The following is an 18,249-nucleotide window of genomic DNA, read 5'->3' on the forward strand; positions in this document are numbered from 1 at the left end:
GAGTCTAATTTGGGTTTATTTATTTATTTTCTTTCTTAGCATTATTATCTATCTCTAAGCATTATTCTGTAGGACAAAATATTATTTGAAAATAGAATAGAATAGAATCTCTTTATTCTCATATTTCATATAAACATTGTAATAGAGAACGTCAATAAAACTAATATTATATAAGATCAATAAATCATTACAGATAGTTTACTTGTCATTTAAAAACTTAAGTGTAGGTTCAATTATTATTATTATTATTATTGCTATACAATAATTTTATTTTCTTAAACAAATAAGAGTTTAAAAATGTACAATATGAAGAAAGGGGACAAATCAAATACTTCCTAAATATAAAACATGTCTACATTTTGTTGTGCTTTTTAATTCTGGTGTATTTGACATGATGCAACATCTATCAACTGAGAGATTTGAGAAATAAATACAATTATGACCAGTTGACACATAAATGGTTAAAATAAATGTTTTTTTATAAATAGGCTAAAGTTGAATTTGACTTTTTCATCAATATTTTAGTTGTATCTTTCATGTAACTACCTATCACTTGTGAAATTTCTTATCCCTAATAATTAGAATTATACAAATTTAGTAGGTTTACTCAAATACATTTTTAATCCATGGACTAATTAATTTAAAATACTTGATATAGGGACATACAACTTGTTCTATACTTAACACGTTGTAGAACATAGAATGAGTTTTACAAGAACTATTGTATTACATTTTGTAGGTAAAAATAAATTACAATAATTATTATACTTTGGTGTGAAAAGGATTTACATTTGTGTAATAAGACTAAAATTCTTTAAATTATTAATGACATTTTTCAATTTACCTATATTTTTATGTATTTAAGTTTGATAGATAACCTGAGTGACTTATATTGTACTACAAGATCATTATTTTATAAAAACAAATATATATCCTATTATCACTAGTAAATTATTAAACATTTTACAATACAATTAATTATGCAAGGCTTTTCAGAATCGAGGATTCCATCATCAGGCAACTTCACAAATGAATAAAATTTAGATGGGAAAATGTGTAATAATTTATTAGTGATAATAAATTAATATATTTCCAATGGTTCAAGAATCTTCATACATCCTATTCTCTGTATATTTCTCTCAATATCAATTGAACATATAAAATATCCAAAAGATGGAGGTCAAATCCATTAAAATAATTTTTTTATTCAGAGAAATCATAGTAAAGAATTTATTTGGCAATCTAAGAAACACAACGAATTTTACACTTACCTTCATGCTCCTCAGTTGTTAAAACACGTTTTCTGTTCTTCCTGGGCGTTTTCATAAACAGAGGAAAAATAGTACGCAAACCAAGAATATCAACAAATTTGTTACAATTGTCTCTGCCGTCAGGACCTGACATGGCATGGTTTAGAACCTTTAATGATCCATTGCGACTCAGTTTCTTCTCCCTAGAATGAATAGTTACTGATAAATTAGTACTATTGATACTTAACCCCTTTATTTTACCTTTTTAAATGGTTACTTAAAATACTGTTTTACATTATTTAATTTTTTTTAAATACTGAACGCTGCTGATGTTCAGGACGTTTAGAGAGAGTTTCAGGAAACTTTCTAAGACATAATATAAACATACATTTCCTAATCATCACATAGTATAAGGTAGGCTATGTAATCTAACTAATCACAACTTAATAAGTTATCCATTATAATCTCAATACCAAGACAGGATACTAGAGCTTTCCAAAAATTTAACCTTTTATAATACAGAATGAACAAGATGAAAAAACCAATTATACATTTGGAAGGTACAATTGAGAATTGAGAGCTACGAGTTTCCAATACTCTTTGTAAAAGTCTGTCACATCATATATCAACCAAACTTTTCTACCAAAAATGTATGCAATAACTTTGTGAAATTCTGAGAAAACGTTTTAAAATTCAATAATTTACACTAAATTTTTTTAAATTTAGTTTTTAATTTTTATTACCAGTTAGCAGGCTAGTCATAACAGTGCAGTCTTCATTGTAAACATTAGTACAGTAATCAAAGAAAGCCATTCCTTTACCAGACTTTCACATATTATTCCTATTCCGTACACGTCACGTTGCTGATTTGCATATTCCAACTTTTAGGCCCACTAAAACCTATTCACAGAATGGGCCTCACAAGTGGCAGAATTTTATAATGATATGCACATTTTAAAACGTCACAGAGAGCAAAGTAGGGGAGGCACTGTCCACCCGTTATCCAAGTTGAATACTGTGGTAGTTGTTTAAGTGTGTGTAGGAACGTTTTGACACAAGAAGGTGGCTCTAGCCCTATAATTGCCAAAATAGACCAAAATGTCTGTTGCTTTATCACAATTTAATAAAAATATGCTAATTGTACTAAATCACTAAATTTGAAAAATGTTGAAAATTTTCAATGTGAAAATGAATAAACACAGAAGATAAGTAATGATATGTTACAGAAAGATTTCTCTAAATTAGAGTAAGTTAAAAAAAAAAAGGCAGGATTTTACTGACAAACAATTGATAAATCAGATTAATCCAAATTTTTCTTGATTCTGTTGAACATTTACCTTTTGAGAGTTATTGGATGTAACAATAGTTTGATTGAAAAAAATACACTCATAGTAAAAATAATAAAATACAGTATAGATTTAAATTTGTGAGAAAATGACTAAAAACTACTTTATAAAGATTTGTGGTATTTCACAAAATGTAATTAAAAGTAATGTTGTTACTATTAAGCTTAGACAAGCAGTACCTTAACATGAGGTTCATAAGCTGAAGACCTTCCCCTCGCAGGAATTTGTCCTTGTTAGCAGTCACCATTAAGCTGGAACACAGGCAGTCGAAAAGGTTCTCCATCATCTCTGCTTCCTCTGTAGTTTGAGGGTCATGACGTTTGTAAAACTGTACATCATAGAACATTTCATTTAGTTACATAGCTGATTAATCTTGCAATTGGTAATAATTTTTCTGCATTATGTAATACAAGTGTTGGATCAGCACTTCTATAAAAACTACAAGATCTGACTGGACATACGAGGTGTGGCTAGAAAATAACTGGACTGAGACTGAAAACAAATTTGACTTACAGATATTTACAATTTGATGTTATCTTTATAATAAACTCCTCTCCTTGATCTTTACATCGTTCCATGTGAATTTTCTGCTATGCGTAACAATGATGCAGATCATTTTCCATAACACACTGTTCATGATTTCCGTTGCTTTTTCTTTTACTACTTCAAAAGTCTCAAATTTTGTTCCTTTCAAAAGCTGACTTAACTTTAGGGAATAAAACATAAGACACAGGGGGCTGAGTGGAGTGGATTATCTATGACGTGTATATTGTGTTTGGCGAAAAACATCTTCACTGACAAAGCTTAGTGAGAGCTGGAGCATTGTTCTTGTGGAGGATTCATGACTTGCTTTTCTACAAACTGTCCGTATTCTTCATACGTTCTCATGGAGGGTAGTACGAGGATCAGGATGTTAATGTAATAATCCTGATTCATTGTCAAACAAGGTTACAGATCTTTTCAATGTTAGAATCAGTTTTTGATGACAATGATCTGCTAATATGTTTATCGTCACTAGTAATGGAACTTTTTAAATTGTTTAAACCACAACACGTGTTCATGATAAACAGACGTCACTGTACTCTTGTTGTAACATTACACATATTTTACTTGCAGATTTTCCAAGATTAAAAAATTTGATGTTCACATGCTGTTCTTCCTGGATACTCAAAGTGGTGCTACGGGCGGACTAAGTACGGGAGCCACATGAAACTCAAGGAGAGGTGTGAGGAGGAATCACTATGTGACTAGCCGTAGGATATTCAGTTTTATTGCATTTGTTCTGTGGCTCCATCAATTATAACTGGCGCTACGGGCGGACTAAGTATGGGAGCCATATGAAACTCAAGGAGAGGTGTGAGGAGGAATCACTATGTGACTAGCCGTAGGATATTCAGTTTTATTGCATTTGTTCTGTGGCTCCATCAATTATAACTGGCGCTACGGGCGGACTAAGTATGGGAGCCATATGAAACTCAAGGAGAGGTGTGAGGAGGAATCACTATGTGACTAGCCGTAGGATATTCAGTTTTATTGCATTTGTTCTGTGGCTCCATCAATTATAACTGGCGCTACGGGCGGACTAAGTATGGGAGCCATATGAAACTCAAGGAGAGGTGTGAGGAGGAATCACTATGTGACCAGCCGTAGGATATTCAGTTTTGTTGCATTTGTTCTGTGGCTCCATCAATACTAATCCAGTTATTTTCTAGCCACACCTCATATAATCAATCATCACAAAGGTTTAATCTGTGAAAGAAGTTTATTGTGACAGTTATTAGCTTATTTATCCACAAATATTTTTTTTTTTTTTTTTGGGTAGACCCCAGGGCAAAACACTGGCAAGTACCTCTCCCCCCCACCTATTGTAATCTAATTTTTTACTTACCAACTCCTTGTGTGCTACTAAAATGAGTGAATTTATTAATTAGGTACTAAAAGTGTTTTTAAAAAACCATAATTTTTTGTGACTACAGTTTTGTTCATGACCAATTTATTGGTGTTGCAGCACAGAAAATTTGTAATATCACTACATTCTTAGTATGGCTTTCTTTTGCAGTCAAGGGAATTAGTGAGTCGCACATGATCGTGGCAACATCGCCCTCGACAGTCTGGTGGTTTGCTTGTTCCATTAACAGGAACCGGCTGCAGTATATTAACAACATTTGTTCGATTAAGGAAGTGTTAAAAATAAAGTTTTAAGTTTTAGTTTACAAAATTATATGTTCAACATAATAATGTTAAGAGCTCCATAACGTGACCAAAGCAATTTTGAACTTTTCCTGTCAAGAATAAAAGTTAAAATGATAATTTCATAGCAACTTTTTTCATATATACATTCAAAAACAGTGCACTTGTACATACCTATATACAAATTTGATGTTAATGAGATCACAAGTTTCCAAGTTATGAATTTTCAAGCTTGCTGCTGGTTGAAAAACAACACAACATTTTACCTTTTTTCGTTTTTAGCAAAATAAAAACTTGAAGTAATAATTTGCTTTGTAGGTCTAAATGCAGAAATAAACAATATCAAATTGAATGCAACTCTGTAGTTTCAGCACTACTAGTTAGTTTGTGGTTAATGCTCAAACTTCGTAATAATGTTTGTTAAAGCGTGAAACACAAACAGATTTACATTACAAAACTGTGAGAAAAGTACTTTACAAAAAACCTGCCTTAAAGTACAGTATATACAGTGTATATAGTATATAAAGTGTAACTAATTTTACCATTATTATGTGAAAAACAGCACATAGGCATAAAATAATGAGAACAAAATTAAAAAGTCTAAAGTACATTGGTACTTAGTTATTTACAATCTAATTAATTATTTTGTTTACTAAATTCTTAATTTTGCACTGTCATAATTTTATTTGATTAAAACTATTAAATAAAAACTAGGACTAAGCACTGAGAATTTTCTTGTAAACTATAATTTTTTGGATGTAAACACGTTTAATTTATTAGTAATTTTTTATTAAATTTATGACGGTTAGCAGTAATACATTGAGTGAATAAATTCAAAATTTATTTTGTAGCCACTACATTAACTAAAGACAAAGTCATAAAAACACTTTCAAATCAGTTAAATCAACGCTTTTCTGGGCTTTTTTGGCAAATGTTTGAATTATAGATTCATAACTAATGCTTTTAGCCAGTTTGGATTCAATTAATAAAAGTCCAAGATTGATAAACCTTAGCAAGCGTAGGGACCGGCCGACATGCTGTGCTGTGAGCTGTCTCTAGGTCTAACTCCACATAGCTAAGCTTTTAAATTTGACTCCTGCTGATCAGAATAACTTCCTCTGTTTCACAATATTTTTCTATTTCACCAAGGACTTTAAATGAACAATAAAAACTTATCTAGTCCTCTATAAAACCAAAGAAATACTAATTCTTCATTATAATATATAATAATATATTTGTTCTATACTAGCGGTGAGTACTCTAAAGCTGCTGGGCCCCCTAGAGCATGTGCCCTGGGGATTTTACCTCCTCTCATCGGGCCTGACGTTCAGAGTCTGGGTGCATTTTATATTTAATTGTAAAAACGCAGATAACTCCATTTCATTAAATATAATACAAATAAAAAAAGTTATATGTTCATTTAAATGCATCAAAAACTGTTTAATTGACAGTTCTAGAATGAATAGATAACAATTAACAAATTAAACATGATTAAATTAGAGAATTGTTATCATAAATTCAGTTGAAATCACATCAAATTTAAACCTTTTTTCAAAGTACTTTATTTTCCTAAAATGTAAATTCTTGTCCTGAAACAGTCTAAAATATTTTACAGCCTCAAACATTATGATAAAACTACTGGAAATTAAACATATTGTAATAAAAGATGTGAAATAAATAACACCTGCCTTAAAATATTCTATTACTCCTCTAAGAATTAACTGTAAGGAAAACAGTTGAAAATCCCTTTCCTAGATCTTAACCCATTACGGATCACTGACGAGCTGGGCTCGTCACGCAGCGGCCGGGCCTAACGGCACGGTAACGAGCTCAGGTCGCATAAGCGGTCTGCTTTTAAATTTCCCTCCAAATAGTTCTGTTAATGTCTGATAGATCGGGCGATCGTCTTCACTTGTCTACTAGGAGGGTTTAACAACGGTCTACATTTAGAATTTTCAAAAGTTTTATAAATATCCTACAGATCGCAGTTGTATGTCGAAGTTGAAAAATCATTCATATGAGTTTACTCTCTGCTTTTTAGCGCTTCTGATTGGGTGTTTTCCTCAGTTGATATTATAATACTTTTGAGGTTAATGACACAACTAAACGACGCAGACGTACATGTTGGTGGGTTTAGTCTAGACAATGACCCGGATGTTGCAATCGATTCGCCCGAGCCGCTTTATTTAGACTATGATTCAGACATCATCCCTGCCACGCCGTAATCTTGCCCGCGTGTTATCGTTCCTACATCACGGATAACCCAGCATGCCCATGTTCCATCTGAACGAATACCTTTGCAGCTGAATTTTCTAGTATGCAATAGCGAGAGATATGATGTGGCGCACCATTGCTGTTCGTGTGGCCGCTGACTGTGAATTAATTCGCGCCCGCTGGTGCCCGCGCGCCAAAACAATACGATCCGCAATGGGTTAATGGAATTAGCTTAAATGAATAAATGTCTCATATGAAATAGAGGTTTATGCCAGAATGCTCAAATACATATTGTATTAAAGATATCTGCTTTTTGATAATTTTAAGTAAGTCATATATGCAACTCTATTTGAGCTCTAATATCTAGATAAATACTCTAAACATTCACAAAAGTAATTCCTAATACTAGGATTAAAAACACATTCAGTTAAATATTTTATATTATCTCAAAAATTATTATCCTAATATAATTGTAATTCTAAAATGTACAATCACACCCTGGTTGTAAAAGAAACAACTGATTTATTTATATGAGTTATAGATAGGCTACTAACCCTACAATATTATAATTTGAACACATGTAAATAATATGCTAAAAACAAATTCAAGAAAACAAAATACATTTACATTTCAAGATTGCATGTACTCACAGCAAGTTGTTGCAGCAACACATCAATACCATCCATACTTCCAAGAAGTGTTTTGTTTTCCATTGAATTCTGAAGCAGGATGGACAGAATTTCGCTGACGTACAACTTGTTGGCATCAAATGGGGCCTTTACACGAAGTCGTTTGAGTAGCCACTGCATCAGCCCTTGTTTAGCCACATCCACTACCACCTCTGGCCTGAATTCCATTATATTCTCAAATATTGCTGGAAAAAATATTGAGTATTTCACTGACACACAACTTGTTGACATCATATGGGGCACTTACACAACATTGTTTTGAGTATCAATCAATTGCATCAGTCCTATCTCGACCATTGAAGAAGGGGAGACAGGTATGTTCCAGCCTCTACTGGTCAAATCAAGCTAGGGAGATGTATCCCTCATGCTTAGGCTTGCTAAAGCTTCACTGCCAAAACATCATCCTCCACAACAACCAGACGTATCATTCAAATGATCCAATATTTTGAAATTTGTAGTTAGTAAATATGCCACTTTTAGAAATCAAAAAGGTTGCCCTGATGTAAGTGACAAAATTGGGTTTTGCTATACATCCAGTGGTTACTACTAAAAGATATAAACCAGCCAGAAGTAAATCTTCTTCCAGAATGTATAGAACCTTAATTTGGCGGTTTTACAATTTGTTTTTGTAGAATCATTACTACCTGTGTCGAAATCCCATCGTCAGGCCCCTAAAATATTACATGCAAAAACATATACACCTGACAATGGGACTTTGATCCCGAAACATGTAGTACAAATTTTACAAAACCAAATTTTTGGAATTGTTGGCATGGTAAGTTACCACATACATACATATAAACACACACACACACTAATATATATATTAGTTTTGGAACTATTATAAACATGGTTTTATATCTAAAACTTGGTGAGTATTTGGTCAAAATTATTAATGAAATAATAAAAGGAAGTCTAGCAAGAATGATGACTAGAATGATTATAAGCACAAAGAGGGATTGATTTGGAGAGCAAGAAGGGATATTTCTCTGACAATATATCTGAGTGTGATAATCCAAGAGAGTTTTGTGCTTGTCTAAAGGAGGACAAGAGAGTTTTGTGCTATGTGATTTCATAGGAGGACAATTTAATGTTAGAATCCCACCTGACGTAAAATTAATGACATTAACAAGTTTTGTTATTGAAATGCGACATGGTAGTGAGGTTGATGATAATACATTAAATTTCTTTATGACTTACAAAAGAGATGGAGTTAATGAAGAATTTTGTGTTGCTGGCGTAACTAAAGACAATATACACAAAGTAGTACAAGAATTAAAATCAAAGGCAATAGGTAGTGACGACATATCAATTGATATGATAAAAGCTATGAGCCCATACGCCATAGGAGATATAACTCATTTAATAATAAATCAATCACTTACAAAGGGCATGTTTCCCAAGAAATTGAAAACAAGAATAGTAAACCACTACCAAAAGTAACAAATCCAAGAACAGTTCAGCAGCTGAGACCTATCTCCATATTACTTGCCATGTCAGATTCTAGAAATGATTGTAAGTTATGTTAATTACAAAGATATAATGCAGAAGTTGCAATTTGGATTTCAAAGTAACTACAGCACATGCACTGCACTTGCTGACCTGTATGGTGCAAGAGGCATGGGAAGACATAGCTCACTGACCATGCTTGATTATTCCCAGACGTTTGACTTGAACAGTCACAAATTGTTGATAGCTAAAATGAGTTATTATGGATTTGGAGAGAACATTGTCAGGTGGGTTAATTCATACCTGAATGAACGGCAGCAGGTCACGAAGATAGGGGATGAGACTTTTTTGCCCCTTCCTAAGCGGCGTGGGGTACCTCAGGGTAGGTGTGCCTATTCTCTTCATTCTGTACATATCTGACCTATCCAGTTGTGTAATACATTGTACACTTCATGTATATGCAGATGATTGTCAGTTACATTTAATATAAAATTGAAAATATGGAACTTGCAGTTGCTGATATCAATTCTGATCTGGTTTCTGATCAAAGTTTTTAGTTCTGCATAAAGCTCCAGAGGGATAGTGCCAGCGTGGGTGCAAGTGATGCTTGAAGGCCAGGCCTTGGTGGTTTGTGATAAGATCAAAATACTGGGCATTGTGCTTGACAAAGAGCTCACATTTTCACCCATGCCATTCAGCAAGCCCTAGGAAGACTGAGGGGACTGAATAGGTTTAGAAACCTGTTACCGGAATCCGCCAAAGTTCAGCTCATGCAATCAGTAATTTTTCAGTATTTTATTACTTTTATCTAGCATATTGGAATAGCCTCTAAAGGGAGGACACTGGAAGGATTCAAAAGCTGCAAAACACTGTATTAAGGTTTAACTATAGTAATTTATGACAAGAGTTATTTTGAAAAACATTTGTAAACGAGAAATGCAATTATTTCTCCTGATGTACCCAGCAGGGATCACTTCTGTCTGGTTTATACCTTCCAGTTGAACCTACCACTGAGCACAGCAAAAACTGATGTGTCACTTCAATCTGGGCAACCTTAAGGATGCCCAGGAGCGGCACATCACTAACCGCAAATGTCGAGATTCTGGGGTGCAGGGGTAATTTGATAGGTCTATCTACTGAGAGGGATGACTGTTGGAGTTGGTGGTGGTTGTTCCCTAACCTCAGAGGTTCTTGCTAGCCTCAACATAAAGGTGTGCCACCCTCTGCCTGCTTTGACTGGAGAGGCTGGTTCAGAGCTGGCATCCTCTTCTTTCGAGGGGACATGACTTGAGATTAGTGCCCTAAATTCTTCCTCATGAATCTCGACAGGAGGCAGCCCCTATCCCCTACCTTACTCATCCAGAATACAATGTTACTCCGAAAGCAGCACAAAGGTCCTTATAGGACTAGGTGCAATGTATAAGCTTCTTGTCCTAAGAGAACAAAAAAAGAACAAAACAACATACCCAGTGTGTTATGTACACCTTCTGCCTCCTCCTTGACAGTCTCATCAAGTCTCTCTAGGTTCTGTGTGAGTAACGCACAGACTTGTTGTCCCAACAGGGCATCTATTAGAGCGTCCGCACCATCTTGGCTTTCATGAAGGATATCTACATCTGATAGTTCCTGCACATGAACATGGAACAAAAATTAATTTTCGAAATATAAAATATATATCTTAACCAGAGATCCTAAGAATGCCCATGTAAATTTTCCCAACAATCAGTACAGTACTGTTTACGTGATTGAGTAAAATACACATACAGAAAGAGAGTCAGAGAGATACCATTAGATTTATGTATAAAAGTACAGATATAGATGAGTTGTAGGACATAAAATACAAACAGTAACCAACTGTTGGTTACTATGTGTCACTTAAAAAATAGATAAATTATCAAACAAGTATTTCAGGACACGTATTTACCAATACATTACAACCTTTAAGTTGGACTCACTGGGATCGTGGCCGATCTGACATAATGAAAATCCAATTTAAATGGAGAATGTTGAAAAATAAAGAACAACATTTACAAACAATACACTATTTGTTGGAAAAAAACTTAAAATACATGTCACGATAAAATATAATACAGTATATACAGTTTTAATTATTCTGAAAGAATTTCGTTTAAAGATCCAAAGCTGTGTTAGCTTTGAATACTGTTTCCATGCCGTGCGGTCACGCATTCTTTTCAACATGAGTAGCTTGGCCGGTTATGTCTCTCCTTGTTGCTCCAAATAAACCATTAACTCGCCCAAATGAGATGCTGCTTCTGCATAGCTTATAACTGAGATATTTTCTGTGTTTTCTTTGTTAGTATCTGTAGTGTTTTTAAAGCTACATTGGTTGATTTTTAAAAATTAAAACTTAAATTAAATGAAAATTTTGGGAAAGAAATATTGGGATTTAATTTTAATAGATTGTGAGAAGTTAGGATAAAAACGAATATGTAATCCTTTGGCAAGTTAGTGCTGGTAATTTTAAATTATTAGGAAAGTGGTTCACTGCCTTGAATTGATCAGAACTTGTGTTGAACTGCAGTTACGTTAGATCTGAGAAGGCTATTGTTCTTAAGTTGGATACGGCTGGGCCAATGAGAGAACACCGCGGATGTCCATCAGAAGGGGGGAAGGGGAACTATAAAACCTCCAGCACATAATTTTTGGATATTATCGTGAATTAAGTTGATTATAGTGTGCCGTTTCTAATTTTTTTTTCGTGAGGGATTTTGAGGTAAGCACCAAATTTACTGAACGTTATATTGAAATAGTCTTCCAGATCTGATATTAAATTAATTTTGTTGTCTATTTTATAGGAAAAATTAAATTCATAGAAACTACAGAGCAATCTGCATAAATGATTCTCAGTGAACAATAGAGCAAATAGAATCATAAAAGTTACATTTGGTTCAAACTTGCAAGAAAAGTGAATTAAAATTGAACTTTGTTCGTAACTTTAATTGAAATTTGGAAATTTAGTAATTTATTAATATTTAATTGGAACTGTTTTATTGTGAATTATTAATTTGAAATTAATTGAACATTAATTATTGTTTGAGAGAGTTGTATCTGAATTGCATAGACTTGAAAGTTAAGGTATAACTAGTGGAAAGAGAAGTTTGATTTTTGATTTTGAATTTTGAATGAACTTAGAAGTGAACATTTTTATTTTAGTTATTTCCAAGTGGTATTTGATTTTTATTTGAAAATTTTATTATTTTATTTCAGAAGAGAGCTCTGATTTTTAGTTTGATATATATGATTAATATTTTTATTTCTTGCCAAAGGACCTTTTAAAATTACTAAACGGTTTGTAAATTCATTGTGGAAAATAGAGTGATGAAAATTCTGAAACATTGAACTTATTAATTTGCCAGTTTAAAATAAATCCATTATTTTAATTTAGAACTGTGATTTTTATTTAAGACAAACCAGATAATATTTAATAGTTTAAAAATCTAGTAATAAATTTTACTGAATATTCACTCGGAGCTTAGTAATCAAAAAATATTTTATATCTTCTTGGATGTCTTATTGATAATTTAAATCTTAATATTCTGGAATATTAATACCTACAATCCAAGTCGTTATAGTATCCTCCCTGTTATTAACATCTTTATCGCAACAAGTCGCAATACATGTAATTATTGAGTTAACTGATAAAAATCTGTCCCACGCTCAGCAGTCTGAGTGAACGGCAAAAAGCTAATTTTAAAATTTCCTGAACTGATCAAGATTACCAGGAGATCCAACATAAAGGGGTCCAATTAACGAGGTTGCACTGTAGAAAACATACTTTATTTAGCTATAAAAATTAATTCCTCGCTTATTTAACAATGTATAAAATGCCACATAAAGTACATTGATTAATTATTTTATATAGATTATTACTAACCTGGACAACACCATTATTAGTTAACATGTACATTGATAAAAAAACTTTGATTTGGGAAGGCATGAGATGCCAAAAACTAAGGTGTCTGACTTTTAAACATTAATAGAACGGGTATAAAAAAACGGAGTGGCTATATGCCCGGTCACCGGTCTTGGTTTCAAAGAATGGGAACGACTATGACATCACAGACTGTGACGTCAAAGGTTTTGAAGTAGCTCTAGCACTTGTGGTGTATAATAAATATCATTCATTTGGTAATTAATGATGAGATTTTACATTGTAAATTATTCATTACATCATATTGTGCACCAAACTTCGCAGTTGTGATTAAACTCCATAAGTGTGAATACAAACAAAAATTAAATTAGAAGTGCGTATAAAATTTATCTTTAGAAATATACAGTGATCTTATCTTTTGATCATAAAGTGCACAGTATTGATCCGTGTAAACATTTTCATGCAAACTTTATAACTAACTTTTTAATTTGGATGCTTACAAAGAGCTATTTGTCACATTTTAGTAACACCATTATACCGCATTGGTAACTTACGTCCAATCCCTCTTACAACTCTATTAAGTAAATTACTTATTTTTACTCATTTTTTAAAGTAATAAATATTGTAAGTTCTCAGTTAATTCCATTTTAATAATTGTCTTATAATGCATTCTACGGCTTTATTTTAGTTTGCCTCTCCTAATTATAATTAATAACTCAAGTTTCATATTTAGAGTCAATTTTAGGAATTTTCATGATTGATTTTTGTTAAATAAGAATTTTGAGGAAACATCAGTTCCCGAGATTTATTGTACAGTAATGGGAAAGCGGAAGGGATTGTGGTAATGAAAAGAACTGTCTGTATCATCCACGTTAAATGCATTAAATCTACGACAGTTGTGCTGGGTGTGAGATGCCATCAGTTGTTTCGTTGAGATGTCGTATACAACTCTTATAACTTTCTCTAGACTGTTATTGCTTTAACCCAATTTTCCGTTTTTGGCCAGTCACATCTTAATGAACATATTCAGGCTTCTTTTTATGGTAAGTTAACAGCTCAAAATTCTTTCGTGTAAGAAGCCAACGTTTCTAAATAATCCTATCTGTTATCGTAATGACACATCCCTGTGTTTTATAACAATGAATGAGAATTATACATTGATGTATAACATTTCAAGTTCCAGTTTAAGTGTTACTTTACATCTGTCTGACTCATCCAGACGTTTGTATAACTGACAGTATTTTGCCGAATACAATAGAAAAGTTAGGTAATGATGTAGACTGTATGCTATGTACTTTAAACTGTACCAAGATCCCTTCTATAAGAACTTAGTTCGATAATGCATAAATGATTAATAATAAAACTATTTTTAATCGGTAAATGGAACAATTAATTTTCAAATATCCCAAGACGAGAAACTAATTTCCCTCTTACCACTTACATACAATATACAATGAAATCATAACCATTTGAGTGTTATTAGTAAATAAAACAAATGTTCCAGTTATTTTATGCTATTAAATGACATACATATAAAATATGACAAAAATTATTTATAATTAATTATGATTTCTCTTAATGACTATTAATTGAAACATTCCAAAAAATTGTGAGAAACAAAACTATATCTTAATAAACTACGAAGTGTAGATTCTGGTACATGGTTAATTTTTAGTTGTATATTTCTTCTTTTTAATTTATTTAAGTGTACACTTTTATTACTTTACCGTTCAATACATTACCAATGCATAATATGCAATTAATAACATAGTATACAAATTGTGTTTTTTATATTTGTAAGACAGTGGTGTAAAGGTGACAGTTATGGCTGCCCTTTCGTTACGTCACGATTGACGTCACCACTCATCGCCCGTCTGTCTAATCTACAGACGGTAGCCGGCCATATAGCCACAGCGAAAAAAAAATGTCTGTTATTGTAGCATTTTTTATCAATAATATTATATCTTACACTGTACCGATTCTCCACCTTACTCTTCTTGTACAGGTTTGTTGCCCATGAGGACAGACAGAATAAATTTAAAATGAATATAAGCAATTTTTTTATATATGTTAAGAAATCCACCCGGAGAGAGGCGTTTAATGTTGGTTTTGTGTGTAGCATGTTATTTAAGGTTAATACATTTACGGATTATTTGTTGAATAATTTTACTTCTTGAAGGAAAAATTAAACACCTTAAAAAATAAGTTAATTTTACAATACAAATATCAATGCTAAGTTCAGAACTGTATAACTATATACACAAAGTATGTAACTTCAATCGTTACATCGTTACGTTGAAAAAATGTATTAAATTACCTGTAAGAGAGAGACAACTCCAACAGAGATATCTGTATTCTCGTGAGATAATAGTTCTAGCATTGAAGGCACAGCATTCAGCTGTACAACTATAGGGTATAAGTCAGGTACAGTAGCCACAGCATGCATCTCCTGTAGTGCTTCATGTAACTCCACCTCTGCCTCCATGAACCTAGGACATGTATGTCTGTTAGAATCTGACTCACTCTCCAATTTAATGTTAGCCTCTTAAGGTTGTCTTTGTGGCAGTTATGCACACTCTGACCGCCAGGTAGCAGTGGCATGATCATTTCCTGTTTTGTGTGGAGCTGCGATAACATAGCCTGCCTGCCTGCCTCCCCCTTCAGTACTGAGTACTCGGAAATGGCTAAAACCTACCTGCTTCATATCTCTCTCAATCTACCCAACCAATGCTCATACCACACGGCTCGTAAATGACATCTTCTATCTAGTGATACATTTTATGTGTATGTATATATCCTTAAATACAAGGGCTATTCGGAAAGTAGATTACGTTTTGGAATTAAACATTAACAAAGAATAGGAAACAATTTTTATTACTAGGGGGTACCCAAAAAAAACCGGAATTGTATTGCTGGCAGCCGGCAGCGTGTAGTACACATTCCTGCCGCTAGGCGTGTGTTGCGCAACCCATTGCGAGCTCAGTGACCCCAGTTCCGTTGTCCTAGTGCATTCTGTTCGTTCGTAGTGACTGTTTTCGCTAACCCTGTTTTGTTCTTGTTTCGTTTTTTTGTCTTGGCAAGTTTAAGTGAACAACGTGCAGCTGGGAAATTTTGTTTTTTACTTGGTAAAAATGCTGCAGAAACTATTTTAATGTTGAATACAGCTTACAAAGATGATGCTATTGGGAAAACTCAGGTCTACGAGTGGTTCGCTCGATTTAAAAATGGCGACATGTCGATTAAGACAAACCTCGTTCTGGACGTCCATCAACCTCTCGAACATACGAAAATGTTGAGAAAATTCGTGAACTTGTGCTCACCAACCGTCGACAGACAATTGAGGAACTATCAGAGAGTAGTGGGTTAACTTGGAGCTCGGTTCAGCGAATGTTCGCCAGAAAAGACCCGATTTGTGGCAGACTGGAGACTGGTTCTTCCACCACGACAACGCACCGGCACACACAGCCATCTCAGTTAGGCAGTTTTTAGCCAAAAACGGCATGGTTCCGCTGCCCCACGCACCTTACTCGCCTGACCTCGCTCCATGCGACTTTTTTTTTATTTCCACACATGAAAAGAGGCTTGAAAGGTCAACGATTTGACAGCATTGAAGAGGTTAAGAAAAAAACGAAGCTCGAGCTTGCAGCCATTTATAATGACTACAAAAAATGTTTTGATCAATGGAAATACCGTTGGGACAAGTGTATTAGTTGTAATGGAGATTATTTTGAAGGAGATAAGGTCGTATTGTAAAAAATTTGATAATATATAATTTTTATTAAATAATTCCGGTTTTTTTTTTTGGGTACCCCCTCGTATATACATATGAAAGCCACACTTAAATACTACTTTTCAACATAGTCGCCATTCAAATTTAGTCACTTATCATATTGATGGATGAGCTTGACAATGCCTTCCTCATAAAATTCTGCCGCCTGTGTCTTCAACCAATTTGTCACTTCTTGCTGCAGCTCTGCGTCGTCGTCAAAGCGCTGCGTTGCCAGCCACTTCTTCATTGTGGGGAACAAGTGGTAGTCACTTGGCGCAAGATCCGGGCTGTATGGTGGTTGAGGAAACAACTCCCACTGGAATGATTCGAGAACTTCACGTGTGCGATTTGCTGTGTGAGGTCGAGCGTTATCGTGAATCAACAGAATTTTCGAGCTCAACTTTCCCCTACGCTTGTTTTGGATCGCTCTTCTGAGGTTGTTTAACGTTTGGCAATACCTTTCTGAGTTGATTGTAGTGCCTCGTTCCAGGAAATCAACAAGAATTACACCTTTCTTGTCCCAAAAAACCGTCGCCATAACCTTTCTTGCCGACATCGTTTGCAAACATTTTCTTGGTTTGTGAGGTGAACTTGTGTGTCCCCACTCCATTGACTGCAATTTGATCACGCAGTTAACATGTTTCACCCATGTTTCATCGCCAGTTACGATGCGATCGAGTAGTGATTCACCCTCTTTGTCGTAAGCATCCAAAATTGTTAACGCTGCAGCCCCATGCACTGGTTTTTGTGGACGTCGGTCAGGATTTTTGGTACCCATCTTGCACAAAACTTGTGGAAACCAAGCTTATCAGTGACGATTTCGTATAACAAAGTTCGTGAAATTTGAGGGAAACTAAGCGAGAGTTCCGTTATGGTTAACCGTCGATTTTCTCGGACCTTTGCGTCAACTTTCTCAACAAGTTCGTCATTCACTATGCTGGGTCTTCCACTTTGCTCTTCGTCATGAACATTTGTTCGGCCATTTTTAAACTTAATGACCCATTGTCGCACTCCACATTCAGTGATAATGTTGGTCCCATAAACTTCACACAACTGCCGATAGATTTCTATAGGCTTACAGTTTTTGGCAGTCAAAAACCTAATTACTGCACGCACCTCACAGTTGGTGGGATTTTCAATTGCGGCAGACATTTCAAACAGACACTGTGACTATACGTGTTACAACACGAACTTCCCGCTAGCACGGCTGGATAGCCACTGAGCGGTGGAACGTCCTGACACCAAGATGGCCGCACTAGTCCCGCCCCTGGCGGCCACAGCGCAAAACGTAATCAACTTTCCGAACAGCCCTCGTATATTAATAATTATAAAGATAATCATTATAATAATATGTATGTGTGTGTGTGTGCGTGTGTATACGCACACGCGCGCGTGCACGCATATAATATAATTCTATCTTGAATTGTTGAAATTTTTATATTTTTCATAT

The 18,249-nt window shown here is 34.2% G+C and overlaps 1 protein-coding gene across 1 annotated transcript in view; it reads right to left on the reverse strand.

The window, feature by feature from the left end:
• Positions 1-18,249, reverse strand: part of LOC124359649 (beta-catenin-like protein 1) — a 44,251-nt gene that overhangs the window by 13,321 nt on the left and 12,681 nt on the right. The window contains exons 5-9 of the mRNA XM_046812562.1: positions 15,348-15,519; positions 10,605-10,764; positions 7,651-7,874; positions 2,776-2,924; positions 1,272-1,453 (exon numbers count right to left, since the gene is read on the reverse strand). Coding sequence (XP_046668518.1) covers positions 1,272-1,453; positions 2,776-2,924; positions 7,651-7,874; positions 10,605-10,764; positions 15,348-15,519 — 887 coding nt within the window. The remainder of the gene's footprint in view (positions 1-1,271; positions 1,454-2,775; positions 2,925-7,650; positions 7,875-10,604; positions 10,765-15,347; positions 15,520-18,249) is intronic.

Source organism: Homalodisca vitripennis, chromosome 4 (genome assembly GCF_021130785.1).
Source record: "Homalodisca vitripennis isolate AUS2020 chromosome 4, UT_GWSS_2.1, whole genome shotgun sequence".
NCBI lineage: Eukaryota > Metazoa > Arthropoda > Insecta > Hemiptera > Cicadellidae > Homalodisca > Homalodisca vitripennis.